The sequence below is a fragment of the Nuphar pumila genome, chromosome 8, assembly GCF_984573655.1.
Source record: "Nuphar pumila chromosome 8, dmNupPumi1.hap1.1, whole genome shotgun sequence".
Taxonomy (NCBI): domain Eukaryota; kingdom Viridiplantae; phylum Streptophyta; class Magnoliopsida; order Nymphaeales; family Nymphaeaceae; genus Nuphar; species Nuphar pumila.
The window spans coordinates 118806457-118820786 of NC_143256.1; the positions used below are offsets into that span (position 1 = coordinate 118806457).

General features: G+C 37.1%; 1 protein-coding gene across 1 annotated transcript in view; it reads left to right on the forward strand.

Moving 5' to 3' along the window:
- The first annotated feature begins 2794 nt into the window (after nt 1–2794).
- LOC149830396 (eukaryotic translation initiation factor 6-2) overlaps nt 2795–14330 on the forward strand; it is a 31498-nt gene continuing 19962 nt past the window's right edge. Inside the window, exons 1-2 of the mRNA XM_090016487.1 lie at nt 2795–3023; nt 5415–5478. Of these exons, the coding sequence (XP_089872613.1) occupies nt 5469–5478 (10 nt within the window). The 5' untranslated portion in view covers nt 2795–3023; nt 5415–5468. The remainder of the gene's footprint in view (nt 3024–5414; nt 5479–14330) is intronic.

Sequence of the window (14330 nt, forward strand, 5' to 3'; positions counted from 1 at the left end):
TTTTTTGCTTACAACATTTCACCTAGTCTTAACAAAAATAAGATATGAGCAAGTTATTATTTTTTTTTTCATATTTTAGTTTTTTATTTCTAGTTTGATAAAAAGCTTTCACTCAAACTATAATCTCTAAAACCAAAGCTTAAATTATATTTGTTTGGAGATAAGTTCTCTATGTCTGCAAGAACAAAGCCACCAAGGGTAGCACCTAAGAAGTTGGTGACTAAATCATTGTCCAAGCTCAACCAATGGATGAAAATTGATAAACTATATGATTGCAAGGGATGCAAATGAAGGTTGTAGAGTTAAAAAAAGATGCACATGAAGATACATATTTAGATAAAAATGCAAGACTATATTGACTTAATTCATGAAATATATATATCTTTTATCTCTTTCCTAAAAATTTGTATAACAATTAAATATTTAAATAATAAAATAGAAAGTATAATTTATTCTAAAAAATCGTATTGCTTTATATATAAATATAGAGATAGAGAGTTGAGTTTCACACTTTAATGTTATAACCAAAACTATAACTTACCACAGTAGTCAAATGTTCAAATTTGGGTTGGAGCTGGACCCATACATGAAATAGCAAATATGATATTGTCTTGAATTAGATTCCTCTTTCAAAATTGAATTCAAACAAAGAAATTGGAATCCCAATTCCAATTATGTAAAATTATCCAAAAAAAAAAGTTAGATCCTAAAAAAATTCAATTCCATTAGTTTTCTAAATCCAAACACACCTTAAGAAAAGGTATTTTTTGAGAATTATTTTGCTAACCTGTGTGGGTATTCATAAACTTTCAAACTTTAGGCTTCCAATTGTAAATAGGTCAAAAAGTTAGAACAATATTTGTAAAATCTTCAAATCAATATTTTGAGTTTGCCCAACCCTTTTGTCTCGATATAATATTTTCTTAATAAATCTTATACTTTTATAATAGATAAATGTAATAATTGATTGCAAGCGTGGATAAGCTAAAAAGTCATGTGTCAATATACATTAGATATTCAAGTAATATGCACACATGGTTTAAATATATTGTGATAGGTAAGTTGTGATCGCAACTATAAACATGTTTGGTTTAGTAGAGAAAAAATTATTAGAGTTATAAAAATAAAAGAGTATGATCAAATATTCAAATGAAGTATGAGGGATTGCTTTTTTAATAAAGTATAAGAAATGCTATATTAAAGGGAACATGCATAAAGAGCTCTGAAAAAACTAGAATGACTTCATAAAAGTACATGCAAACACTTTAGTTTTACGTCTAATTTGGAAGAGTCCAAGAAGTAACTAGATCATGTGGAGCAAATCAATACATTTAACTTTAATATAATGTTATTTATTTTTTAACTAAGAGAAAGCCTTTTTTTTTTCTTTTCTACTTTTATTTATCTTAGTTTATTATTATCACTACCTTTTCTGCACCAACATTACTGTCAATAGAATCTCTTTTGTAGTGTTATTGTCACTACCACCACCACCACCCCCTTTTATTCACCTCCTTTACTACTACTTTATCACCATCAACATCACTTTTTTTTTTCTCCTATACATCACGTATCCATCTTATATTTATATGGTTTGTGATATAAACATTGATATTCTTACAAATAAAAAATGAATGTTTTAATTTATACTTATAGAAGATAAATAAAACACTCAAATAATGGAATAGATTGCTAAAATGTTTAAGCTCAAATAAGCCTTGATTCATGATTAATGTTTGATTGTGCTTGAACTTGGTATTTTATAATGAACAAAAACACGACTTTGTTTCGTGTTTAGATGACACCTAAAATCAGGCTCTAGTTTTAAAACTTGTTTTTTTAACCCTACTCTGTAAAACCAAAATTAGGGCAGATTTTCATTCCCTAACTTGGTTTGTGGGACCATATTAACAATATATATATATATATATATATATATATATAAAGGTAAGAAACTTGACATATAGCAATACACTAAACAAGATACAAAAATTATAGGTTGAAAATTTTATCAGGATATATCTTGGTACTAAAGTGAAATCTTCATGTATTTTCGCTGATAATTATATGATTCAAAAATTTATTGATATTTTGTATAGATTGAGCTATCAAACAATAACTACTTTTTAAGGATTTTATTAAGAATTAATAAAAAGATTGGAATTCTTATAAACCTTCACTTGCTTATAATTTTTTCTTTTAAATTTAGTTTTTTTTTTAACTTTTGAGTTACCTAAATGTTTGGTTATTTCAGTCATATTTGTTTGTTTGGATCTAGTACTAGGTGGTATAATCACATAATAATTCTTAATTTAATGATTAAATGGATTCATGTTTAATGTAATGGTTCTAAACATGGGATATAGTGGGTCTTATATGGATTGTGGTTTAGCTTTAAATATTTGCACGTAACTTGTTTTTTTATTTTTTCTGAAAATTTTGTTTCAATTCCGATGGGTAATGGTTCAAATCTTAGTAGGGAACTATGTGCTATTTAATTTATAATCTTAATCTTTATACTTTTTAAAGATGGATGAAGGGCAGTGTTGAGTAATTTTGTAGTTTAGTTTTAACTTTTTTTTTAATGACCAGATCATGTATTGTAGTCCATATGTCCTTTCTCAAATTGTTTACGATAAAAACGGTTTTTTCTCTTGAGATTAACGTTTGTTACTAAATACTGCGATGTTATCGCGAACAAATAAAATATCTCGATAATATCGTGATACCTTTTATTTTCTTTTTCTCCCCCAACAAAATACAAAGCCCTAGCTCCCTCTCTGAGTTCTCTTATTCTCTACCCTATCTCTGCTACTCTCCCGTTGGTGCTCACTGTTCAGAGGCGCCGAGTCGTCGGCGAGGGGGAGATTCCCGGCGGCGGCCTTCCGGAAGTGGTGCGCCGCTCCCCATTTTCTTTTCATTTCTTGTCTGCCACTCTGCTCATCTAGTTTCTCTGCCTCTCTCGTCAAATCCCATTGGAGCTCAGAGGCACCGGCAGCGGTGAGGTGGCAGTGCACTAACGGGTGAGTCCTCCCCCCCCACCCTTCTGCATTTCTACCTCACTTGACATAGCTGAGGATCATCAGAAGGTTGCTCCCACCATCAGAAGCGAGGCCCGGACGCATATCTCCGGCCATGGCGTGCGGAGTGTCCCAACCCCTCCGGAGGTGGTTAAGCTGCTTTTTTGGTGAATTGGTGGTGGACTGGAGCAAGGATTTAACATGGAGGCAGTTGCTAGTGGTGGATATCTGGGCGAATTTGGGAGTTTTTTGGTAGAATTTAGGAGTTTGGATTCTGTTTCTTGTGGTCTGAATATATAAGGTTCTTTTTTATGATTTTTGTCGTTGAGTTTGATCATTTTGTCGCTTTTCTTTGAGTTGTGATATTAAAATTTCAGTTTTAGATGATTTTTAGCTCTAAATTTTATGATTAGGAGCTAATTAAGGTTTTATTCTTAATTTTATGCAATATATTGAAATAATATGAAAAAGTAGATTTTGTCGCTTTGTTCTTCCATAAATATGAGATTTTTTGGAATTCAAAGTAGATTTTATTTCATTTTAATGTAAAATTTAATTGTATAATTAGTTTTTAATTTGATTTTTTTAAAATTTGAGAACTTTTGAGAAATTATTTGTTTTTTTATATTTTTCCGAGATTTTGCCGATAATAACTCGAGAAAAATAAAAAAAATTGAAAATCTCACGAGAACTACACAGCCGAGAAATTGCCGTTTTAAACTTCTGTCGCTATGCCTACACCAAATCGAGCTTGCACTTTATTGAAACATGTGAGCCTAATTGTTGGGTTGGCCAATCTTCTGATTTCACGAACAAAACCCTGATTTCCCTCTCACTCTTTTTGGTTCCTTTGATTAGGGTTAAGGTTTAATACAAGAAACATTTGCTTGACCGTCATATGTCCTTGTCATTGGTGTTTGTTCTAGATTTATTCATTGGCAAGGTTTTTTTTTAAGATTAAGCTCATTTTAGGACGTTTATTGTTTAATTTGAAATAATTCAACATCAAATCATTCTGATATTTTTTTAAGCATATTGAAGCTCCCATTCATCCGTCTCCTGTACCAAGGCCCTCTCTCCTGTGGCCAGTGCTCCTATTTCATGGTTTCTAGTTGTATTTCATATAGTTGCTCATCAATCAAGAACTTCGTGCTTTGGGTATATGATTACTATGTACATACTATACATTTGGATGTGATGCTCGTGCTTAGAAACTGTAGTCAACTATTGCTACTTGAAGAATGATGATACCATGATTGCACTTGGGGAAGTAACTCTTGCTCCTTACAGTTTTTTTTCCTTTTTCATTTATAAGATTATTAAAGTTTTCTCCCTAAAAATCACCCCCACTGTTAACTCGATTATAGCCATGATATATTATTAGTTTATTTTTTATTAGCAGTGTTAGTATCATTACGTATCACTGTCGTTGTTAGTTGATTGACATATATGTCTTTATCATCGGGGTTGTGAATTTGTGATGATTCTCCACCAGCATTTGTGATCACTGAAAAAATCTTTCTTTGCATTTAATATTTATTAAAAGTAAATTCTCTTACATTTAATTTACAACTGTGTCAGATCCAGAATGAGTGTAATTGGGTCTAACTTTATCGGGGTTGGAACCAGATAGGTATATTATTGTTGGACCCATGTTGGAATGTGGTTTAATCTGATCTGTTTAATATATTTTCGTTTACAAACCAATAGATTTTAACTTGTTTTCATGGGTTCAATTATCATAGAGGTTCATGTCAAAACCAATCCAGAACTTCATTGTGAGACTTGAATGAGATGTAGATCTACAGTTGGGTCCAATCTGCAATCCATTATGATCTAGTTCCCCTATGTGTGTGCATGTACGTGCCTGCATGCAGAGTGGTGAGAACATTTTAAACTAGGAAAAAGAGATAGTGTGCATGTAGGCATTCATTCAAGGTGTGTGATGAAAAATTTGGGATTGAGTCTCGCAAAGATGTAGTAAACCATGAATGCTAATTAAGAAATGGGATCAACTCACACCCTTTCCCCCCTAGACCTAACCCTCCCCACTGCACACCAGGAACCCATCCTTCTCCTTCCTCCTGCATCTTCGGTGGTGGTGGACTTCTCCGGCATCCTTCCGACGACGTTTCCGGCATTGGCTGATACCCCTCTCTCTCTCTGTTATTCTGGCAGGAAAGGGGGCTCAGCTGACCCTTTTCTTGTCGCCTGTCAATCTCTCTCATTTTTTTTCTTTTCTATAGTACGGTTTGGTTGTTATCTTCTTTTGGGTTTTTGTTATTTTAGTGAAAATGTTTATCTTATGACAATTGTTTTCTTTGAGAATTGTTCTGAAATTGCTTCCTGCTTCGATTGTGGTATGGGTTATTCATTTATGCCTCCATGATACAGGGGGTTTCGTTCTTTGGGGGTTCTTCGTATTTGTTGGAGTTGGAAGTATTCTCGATGGCTACCAGTAATCCCTTTTTAAACTAAATTTCCTGACACTTGGTTGTTTTCAATTCATACTAAACAGAAGTTTGTAACTAATCTTGTCAATGATTCATTTGGTTATTCTTCTATGGGAGCATGACTTTTTTTTTCATTTTTGCTGAAAAGAAAATGCAAGGGCAGTTGTATGAAACCCATATAGTCTTTGAAAGTTGCACCCAAAGCTTCTAAACTTTAGATGTGTTTCTGTTACTTACATGCATAATTCTTGATGACTTATTTTCAGGTAGTTGTTGCATTGTTTTAGTTTGATGTTTTGCTCGCAGGACATTCATATTATTCATTTAATCTTGTTCACAAGAAAAATGCTATGCGTGTGTAATGTTGTTGGCATATACTCACTAGTGTATCTGTGGGATTTTCTGTATTACTACGATAATAGAAACACATAAATATCTGCCTGCCCTTTTGCAACTGGTGCAAGCTGCTTGGTGTTCAAGATTGACGTGGTGCTTCCCAAGTAATGCAAAAAATGGTGCATGAAGACCAACACATAAATTCTTGGTGAATCATAAGATTAGATCTAGCTTAATATTTTTTGAAATTTGTGTAAAGAACTTATGAGGGCCTCTTATGCTTATATAAAGACCTTGTATTTTCCTTGTTGAGCTTGAATGAAAAAAGTTCTCTATTTCACATCTAACCAAAATTAGGAGCATTTTAATATTTTCTGAAATTTGTGTAAAGAACTTATGAGGGCCTCCTATTCCTATATAAAGACCTTGTATTTCCCTTATTGAGCATGAATGAAAAATTCGTCTCTCTCTCTCTCTCTCGCCCTTCTCTCCTTTCTCTCTTATTGCCTGACCTTCCGTAGGTCGTTAAAAGCTTCGCTTGGGTCTTTGGAAGTTGTGCAAGATCCAACCCAGTCTTCATGCTACCAAGCTCGTAGTGCCGGTGCGATCCAGTCATCCCAAGCCTTCCCTGGCGTATCAAACCTTATCCAGCGAGTTCAACCTCGTTGGGAAGCCTTCACATGGTCCTTGAGATCTGAGTCCCCTTCCCTAAACCACCCAAACCTATTTTGAACCCGTGGTAACCAAATCTAGCCTACCTAAACCCTACATTCCTTGAAAAATTTGTCAGACTTTGAAAAATCCCCTAGACCAAACCGTAGGGAGTCTGGTCCTAAATTTTGGACCTAAGGTGCTTCAGTGTGTCTTTAGTCAACTCTCCAAATTTCAAAGCCAACTGAGTTTCCATCACTCATAACCAAATTTTACAAACCGGACTGCCTGAACGTTAACCTGTTTGCCTCTATCCTGTCGTGAAATTTTCAACAACTTTTAAAATCTGTAACTCTTTATTCTTGTGTCCTTTGACCCTGAAATTTGAACTGAATTTACCTTAAGGTGTCTGGAACCACCCCACCAAATTTGGGTTTTTTCTGCTGCACCAATTGGGAGAAATAATTTTTCTCCCACTGTCTATACCCCGCCACCCTATCTACCCCAGTTGACACAATTTACTCTTAATCCTTTTCGTGTCCGAACCCCTCAGCCCATGCACCCATCAACTGGTATCATAGTTTTACGTTAACTGCAACACGACCTTCAGGTAAGTGGCACAAACGTTGTTTCTTTTGAAACGTGAACTGCCCATTCTTTGCGCAGAGCTGCACAAATGATTGATTTTCTATTTTTCTGTTGCACCAGTTGGGAGAACCTATTTTTCTCCCAGACCCTGTATGTACCCAACCACTCTGTCTGCCTGAGTTGACCCAATTTAGTCTTAACCCTTTTCATGTCCAATCCCCTCGGCCCACACACACATCAACCGGTATCAGAGCAAATGTTCCTGCAAATTCACTCGGAAGTTAAGCATGTAAGAGAAGGACTTGCATACCTTAGAATTGAAATTTGTAAGTTTTGAGATAAGCCTTAAGTTCTTAACATGATGCGGATATGGATGGCCTTGGATAGGCAGTTTCCCACCAGCGAGGACAGGAATGCGTTGTTTGAGGATTGTATGACGTTGCAAACTGAGGTGATCTTACTCACATACATCGAAGCCTCACCGGAAAGCCAAAAGATCTGTTTAGCTATTGCTCGTGCTCTTGGAAAAGTTTGTCGTGCAATGGAAAAGATAGACATTTTGGGCCTTAGCGAGTTCACTGAACTGCTAACGCATTGTCAGCAAGCCTTGGTTAATGCCTTCCAAGAATTTGTTGCAGAAGCAAGGAGTTTGTATGCTGTCTTTGGAAGCTGCCCAAGGTCCAGCCCAATCTTCATCCCACCAAGCTTGTAGTGTCGGTGTGATCCAACTGTCCCAAGCCTTCCAACGACCTACAAAAGGTCAGGCAACAAAAGAGAAGGAGAGAAGCGCGCGAGAGAGAGAGAGAGAGAGAGAGAGAGAGAGAGAGAGAGAGAGAGAGAGAGAGAGAGAGAGAGAGAGAGAGAGAGAGAGAGAGAGAGACTCAATTTTTCATTCATGCCTCAACCAACTCCATGTTAGGGCACACGCTAGCGCATTTGAGATGGCTGCCATCCCCAACCATAACATCGAAAAGGGGTTGCTCCTTAGCATGACAACCTATAGCTTGCATGAGGTCTTCCCGCACAAAGTCGTGGGTCAACCCCGTGTTGATGAGCACTTCCACTTGTTGTTTATGCAAACACCCTTTTACCTTCATGGAGTTTGGGACCAAGACACCAACGAGGGCACAATAAAAGATTCCTTTCCTTGTTCGTCTTGTCTGTTTCACCGTTGTCACACTCTTGTTCTTCTTCGCTCTCACCCACACCAAGTACATTAGTAATGATTTACATTTGTGCCCGGGAGCCTATTTTTCGTCACAATGATAACATAGACCCTTGTTGTGCCTATCTGTCATTTGGGTTACTAACGAATTTAGCTTTCACCTTGGAACCAAATTTCGTTTTAGCCCCCTCCTTGCTTGGCTTGCAGTTTCCCGGCCTGTCACATGATCGACTAGGTCTTTTTACAAAGGATGACTTCTTTAATTTTTCTTCCACCACCCTAGCCTTCAAAGAAACATTCATCTAAGGTCTGGGGGTCCAGAGCCATGAGCTCTACCCATATGTCATCCCTAAGTTCTCCCATGAATGTGCCTATCAAGGCGGTTTCAAACCAATTCCCGTACATGGTACGTAGGTTCTTGAATTCTGCTTGATATTCTTGGATGGGCCCTTTTACATTATATTTTTCATTTCTACATCAATGTCCAAACCTCCTTAGGACTTCTCTTTTGAACTTGAACTAGGTTGGTGTCCCATGGCGTTGCTCACGCCACTGGAACCACCTTAAAGCTTCACCATCAAGGTGAGCTATGGCGCATCCTAATTCTTTTTTTGGGGGCACGATTTGGCTTATAAAGTATTGCCCACTCTCCTGAGTGTAGTCCAAAAATGGATTCTTGTGCACCAGTCTTCCAAATGAGTATGCTCTTTGCAGAAACCTTGATGGAATCGACTATGGAGGTCGATTCACAAGCGCACCTACACTTTAATTTTTCTAATGCGGAAGTGATTTGGATTTTTAAAACAAGGTGCCAATTTTGAAAATAATTTTCAAATTCTATGTGATATTCAAATCTGTTCGCATACATGTGGCCCATACTCTCTCTCTCTCTCTTTCTATATATATATATATATATATATATATATATATATATATATATATATATATATATATAGAGAGAGAGAGAGAGAGAGAGAGAGAGAGAGAGAGATCCCCTCGAAGGCCTATTCTCCAAGTCCGTCCCACCTCACATTACCCCATAGTGAGGCTACGTGCCGTCTTCGTGCTCCGTCTGTAAGTGCCGCTTGGCCAACTTATGAATGTAAGTTGAATTCTTGGACACTGTGCCTTCGCCCCTTTCGGTTGCCTGCTCGGTGCCTCGTTGCAGTGCTTGTGTTACTTGCAGGTTGTTCGTGCTCATTGGTGATTGCCCGTCACACCGCTTGCCTTTGTGGCTTCACGTGTGGCTGTCCCTTCTGAGTTGTTGCTTGCCCACGAGCCTCTAGTCTCATTGGGCCTCCCAAGTGCTGAGAGCACTGATTGGGCATCCACTCCTATGCAGTGGCCTTCGATAGTTGCCTCCCACATGTCCCTTCCATTCCTCGGTGCTTTCTCTTGAAGCACCGCCTCGCATTGCTCCCGAGTTGCTCCAACATTCCACTTCCGCCTCGCAGGCTTGCCTAATCCGCATCCTAGGCGCCACACGATCCTCAGAAAAAAGGTCATGACAATATATATATATATATATATATATATATATATATATAGGCCACGCATATGCGAACAAATTTGAGTATCACATATAATTTGAAAATTATTTTCAAAATTGGCACCTTGTTTTAAAAATCTAAATCGCTTCCGCATTAGAAAAATTAAAGTGTAGGTGCGATTGTGAATCGACCTCCATAGTCAGTTCCATCATTTTGGTACCAGAGCGGGTTAGGTTTCCCTGCCTTAGAGTGATCCTAGGTTGTGTTTGCCATGGCTGGGTGACAGGGAGGCCATGGTCGCGGAGACTACGCCTTCGACAATGAGGTGAGAGTCCTTAGGAATGAAAATAGGGACTTGCGGCGTCAAGTCGAAGAACTAACTAGAAGACTTAATAACTTTACCCAAGAAAGAGAGTGTCGAACTGAGTGAGGTGCTCATGGTTCACATGACGCGAGTGAGTTTGACTCTAATAGTGAGTTTATTCCTTCACTCGTTCACATTCGAATCGAAATCCATGAGTTTAAGGGATCTAGCACACCAACGGAGTTCCTAGATTGGTTAGGTGAGGTTAAGGAAGTCCTCGAGTTCAAAGAGGTCTTAGGTAGGTTTAGTTGCCCTTAGGTTGAAGGGTAGAGTTGCCGCCTGGTGGAGACAGCTCAAACAATCCCATGTTCATCAAGGTCGGACCCCTATTAATCGTTGGGAGCATGTAACGACCCCAACTCATCCCTGTTGAAAAGTAAATTAAAAAAAAATCGCGGAAACCAAACCTAAGGATCCGTGGTCTCATAGACTTAACAATATTCCAAACCACAAGTGATCTTTACATTGAACCATCAAATCAAATAGCTAATTTTATTAATCAATAAACTAATGTCTGAGAACAAAATTTAAATTAAAGTGTAAAATTACTAAGTCACACTGTCCAAAATAACAGAAGCAAGTCACACGATCTCGTAGACTTTCTGATGCAGTCATCCTCGTCACTGAACTCCAAGTTTTGTGAAAAACATATGAAGTACTAGGTAAGAATCAAAGATTCTTTGTATGAATTCCTCTAAAAATCCAAACAGGCAAGAAGAATCATAAATCAAATTCATGCAAGTATTCAGAGGAAATATAACAACAAACATCTCATAAACCAATTTCTATTCAAATATTTGAAAACAGTTATCATGCAATAACAATTTCTCTCATGAAACAGAGTAAGTAAGAATGCATAATCTAATGCAAAACAATAACTATGCATGATTCCAATGCACATGTATGAACAATTTATTAAGTTATTATCAAAGTTCTCTTTTGCATGCATGTCCCTATTAAATGCGCACAAGTTTAGTTTCATTTTTCATTAAACCCGCGGATACTCAAAACGTGCATCACAATTTTGATATTTGACAGCCTGTAAGCCTGTCCAGATCTACATGTTTAGATAGTGTAGATCTGGACCAGATTTGCCTATATGCATGGGCAAAACAAATCTGATCCATATTGAACTTCCAAAAAGCATACTAAACAATAAGGACCCCTTGCACATATACAACCGTGAACCTATGATACATGATTATGCCTATATGCAGTTTCGAGGTTTAAAAAACAAAACAATATTATAGCAGTTCATAAGGCGACATTGAAAACAGTTTGGACCAACCTTATGGCATCAAATCCCATTTTGATATTAAACAGATTGACAACCTTAAAATAACTCTAGTATGAAACATTGATACTACTGGAACACTAAAATAAATCTGTTATACATCATAACAGAAAATCAGATCTTCTTTACTTTTAACAACCAACGATTCCACACATGTACATAATGGCAGATTTACAACATAGTCATTTCAACAACTATTGAAAAGAAAAATAAACAATATATTAGCGAAAAATAACTCTATGACAGGCCTGGTCAGATTTGCGTGCACACAAAAATCCACAGATCTGGACTAAATTTGTGCACCAAAGAAAGTCTGCAGATCTGTCCACACACAGTGAGACAGATCTGTCCAGATCTGAACACACACACACAGTGGGACAGATCCGTCCATATCTGTACACACGCACAGTGAGACAGTTCTGTCCACACACACAGTGACAGATCATTTTTTTTTTGAGTTTTTAAAATACGCAGAACTAAGAAATATGCATAAAAATTAACACGCAGGACAAATTCAACTTTTAAAGCATGAAAACTATAAGCACGAAATCAGAAATCGAGTACATGCCAAAAAGGAAACAAGTGGCTTATTTAACTATATATATTTGTATTTTCGTTCAGATTTCCCCCTTTTTCTCACTAAAATCTCACATAAACTGGATTTAGATTATTTCTCCTTGTTCGAATCAAGAGAGGAACCCGTATCTTCGATTAGAGATGGAAAAAGACCGAAAAAGTATTTGTAAGACGATTAGAACGAAAAGAGATTCTCCTTTCCTTCTTCTTCTTCTTTCCTTTCCTTTTCCTCTCTTCTCTTTTTTTCCCTCTTTCTTTCTTTCTTTTCCCTCCTCTCTCTCTCTCTCTCTCTGTAGAAAACGAAATCTAGAGAGAGGGGCGAGTTAGACCCTTATATATATATATATATTTTGGCATTCTAGAGAGAGGGTGACGTCCTTTCTGGAGTCCTTCTATAGAGGATAGAGTTCTACAAAATGTAGAACTCTATCTCTCTCTAACTACTCATATTTATTCTCTTATTTTATTTCTTTTACTATTTTACTTTAACCACATTTTGGTCTCTTCTAGAGGGTGACCTCCCCCCCTCTAGAATCCCTACATAATAGGTAGAGTTCCACAAATGTAGAACTCTGCCATATCAAAAATAAAATTACAGAATTAATTATTTTTTAATTATTTATTTATTAAATAATAAATTTTCAGAAAGTTTCAAAGGATATCTCACTCCTCTGAGAGTCTTTTTAACTTTAAAATTCACTCAATTAAACTTTTATATTGAATTTAAAATTTTAAATTGGTTGGAATTGGATTTCGGATATGGATTCAGATCTACGATCCATATCCAATATCCATATGGACCACATACTGGATCATATCCTAATTAATATGGGTCTTGGATTGGGATCAGATCCATATCAACTTGGATCAAACATATCCGATCCAATCCAGAACTGGTCACATCGAGGCGGGTCATTTTTGAAAAAATGCAATTTTTGGTTCAACTGTAGCCCAAATTTAGAAAAAAATGTTAATGTTTTTAGAATTTCAAGACGAATCTAATGATATATTGCCTGAATTTTACCTTCGAATTTCGCCTGAATTTATCTCGAATTTTGCTCGATTTTAAAAGTCAAAAATAAAAAGTTTTACCAAATCTTAATTAGCTCATTTAGGTCTTGTCAATGGGTCCTGGGCCAAGCCCAGACTCAACTGACTCCACCTAAAATCGAGGATTTCTATAGACTTTCAAAGTACTTAGTCAATCTTTTCAGAAATCTCAGAATCTATAACGAAGGAAAAGTACACGATATTATACAACATATGGAACAAAAGCTTCAAGCTCAGTTCTTACCTATTAACTACCATAGAGAGTTGTACCAGAATTTCCAAAACCTCAAGCAGGGTGTGAAGTCGGTAGATCAGTATACCAAAGAATTTCATGATCTCATTGTTAGAAATGACATTCGTAAGAGCGAAAAACGATTAGTTTCAAAGTACATAGGTGGCCCGAGCTATCAGTTGCAGGTTATGCCCAATTTTGTAGAGTGTTGGACTTTATCTGAAGCTCATCATAAAGCTAGATTGTAGGAAAAGTCTTCCCAGAGGAAGGCTTTCGTTAAAGTGAGTCAACCCGTGAAGACCCCTAATCGTTCACCTGTTGCACCAGCTAGTAAGTCGGTACCACCCTATAGGCATCCCAATGCGACTACGCAACCTAGGAATGTGAGTTAGGGCGTACAAGGATCATCCCAGACTAGGCCAGCTTGTTTTAGCAACCTCATCAAGTGTTACACATGTGGGAAGCCGAGCCATAAGTCGACCGAGTGTAAGGGTAAGACTTTGTTCATGGAAGGCACGTATGAGGAAGAAGAATCTGGATTTGTCTCGGACTCAGAACCTTAATACGACATGGAGGTAGAGGAGATCGAAGGGAAGATGAGGTAGAAAACTTATTGTTACCTGATAGAGGCGAAACACTCATTTCCAGGAGGCTTTGTCTAGCACCTAGGCAGGACCCGAGTGATAGGTGGCTTAGGAACCACATTTTTTAGTCTGCGTGTACCATTGATAGCAAGGTGTGTAGGTTTATCATCGATTCAGGTTGTTGTGAGAATGTCATATCCTTAGAGGCCGTGTCCAAGTTGAAGTTGAACATGAGGTTACACTCTAGGCCATATTCAAAAGTGTGTGGTTGTTCGTGTTGATCGATAGAGTCTAGTTAAGTTTTTTATTGGGAACTCATACTTTGACCAGGTTTGGTGTGATATCCTTCCCATGGATGCGAGTCATTTGATTCTAGGCAGACCTTGGCAGTTTTGTAGGTTTGTGTTGCATAACGGTAGGACAAATACCTACTCATTCACATATGAGGGAAAGAAAATCAATTTGTTAGCTTCTAGAGATTTCCCACCATTATCATCATCATCTTCATCATCCAATGCATCTCCATC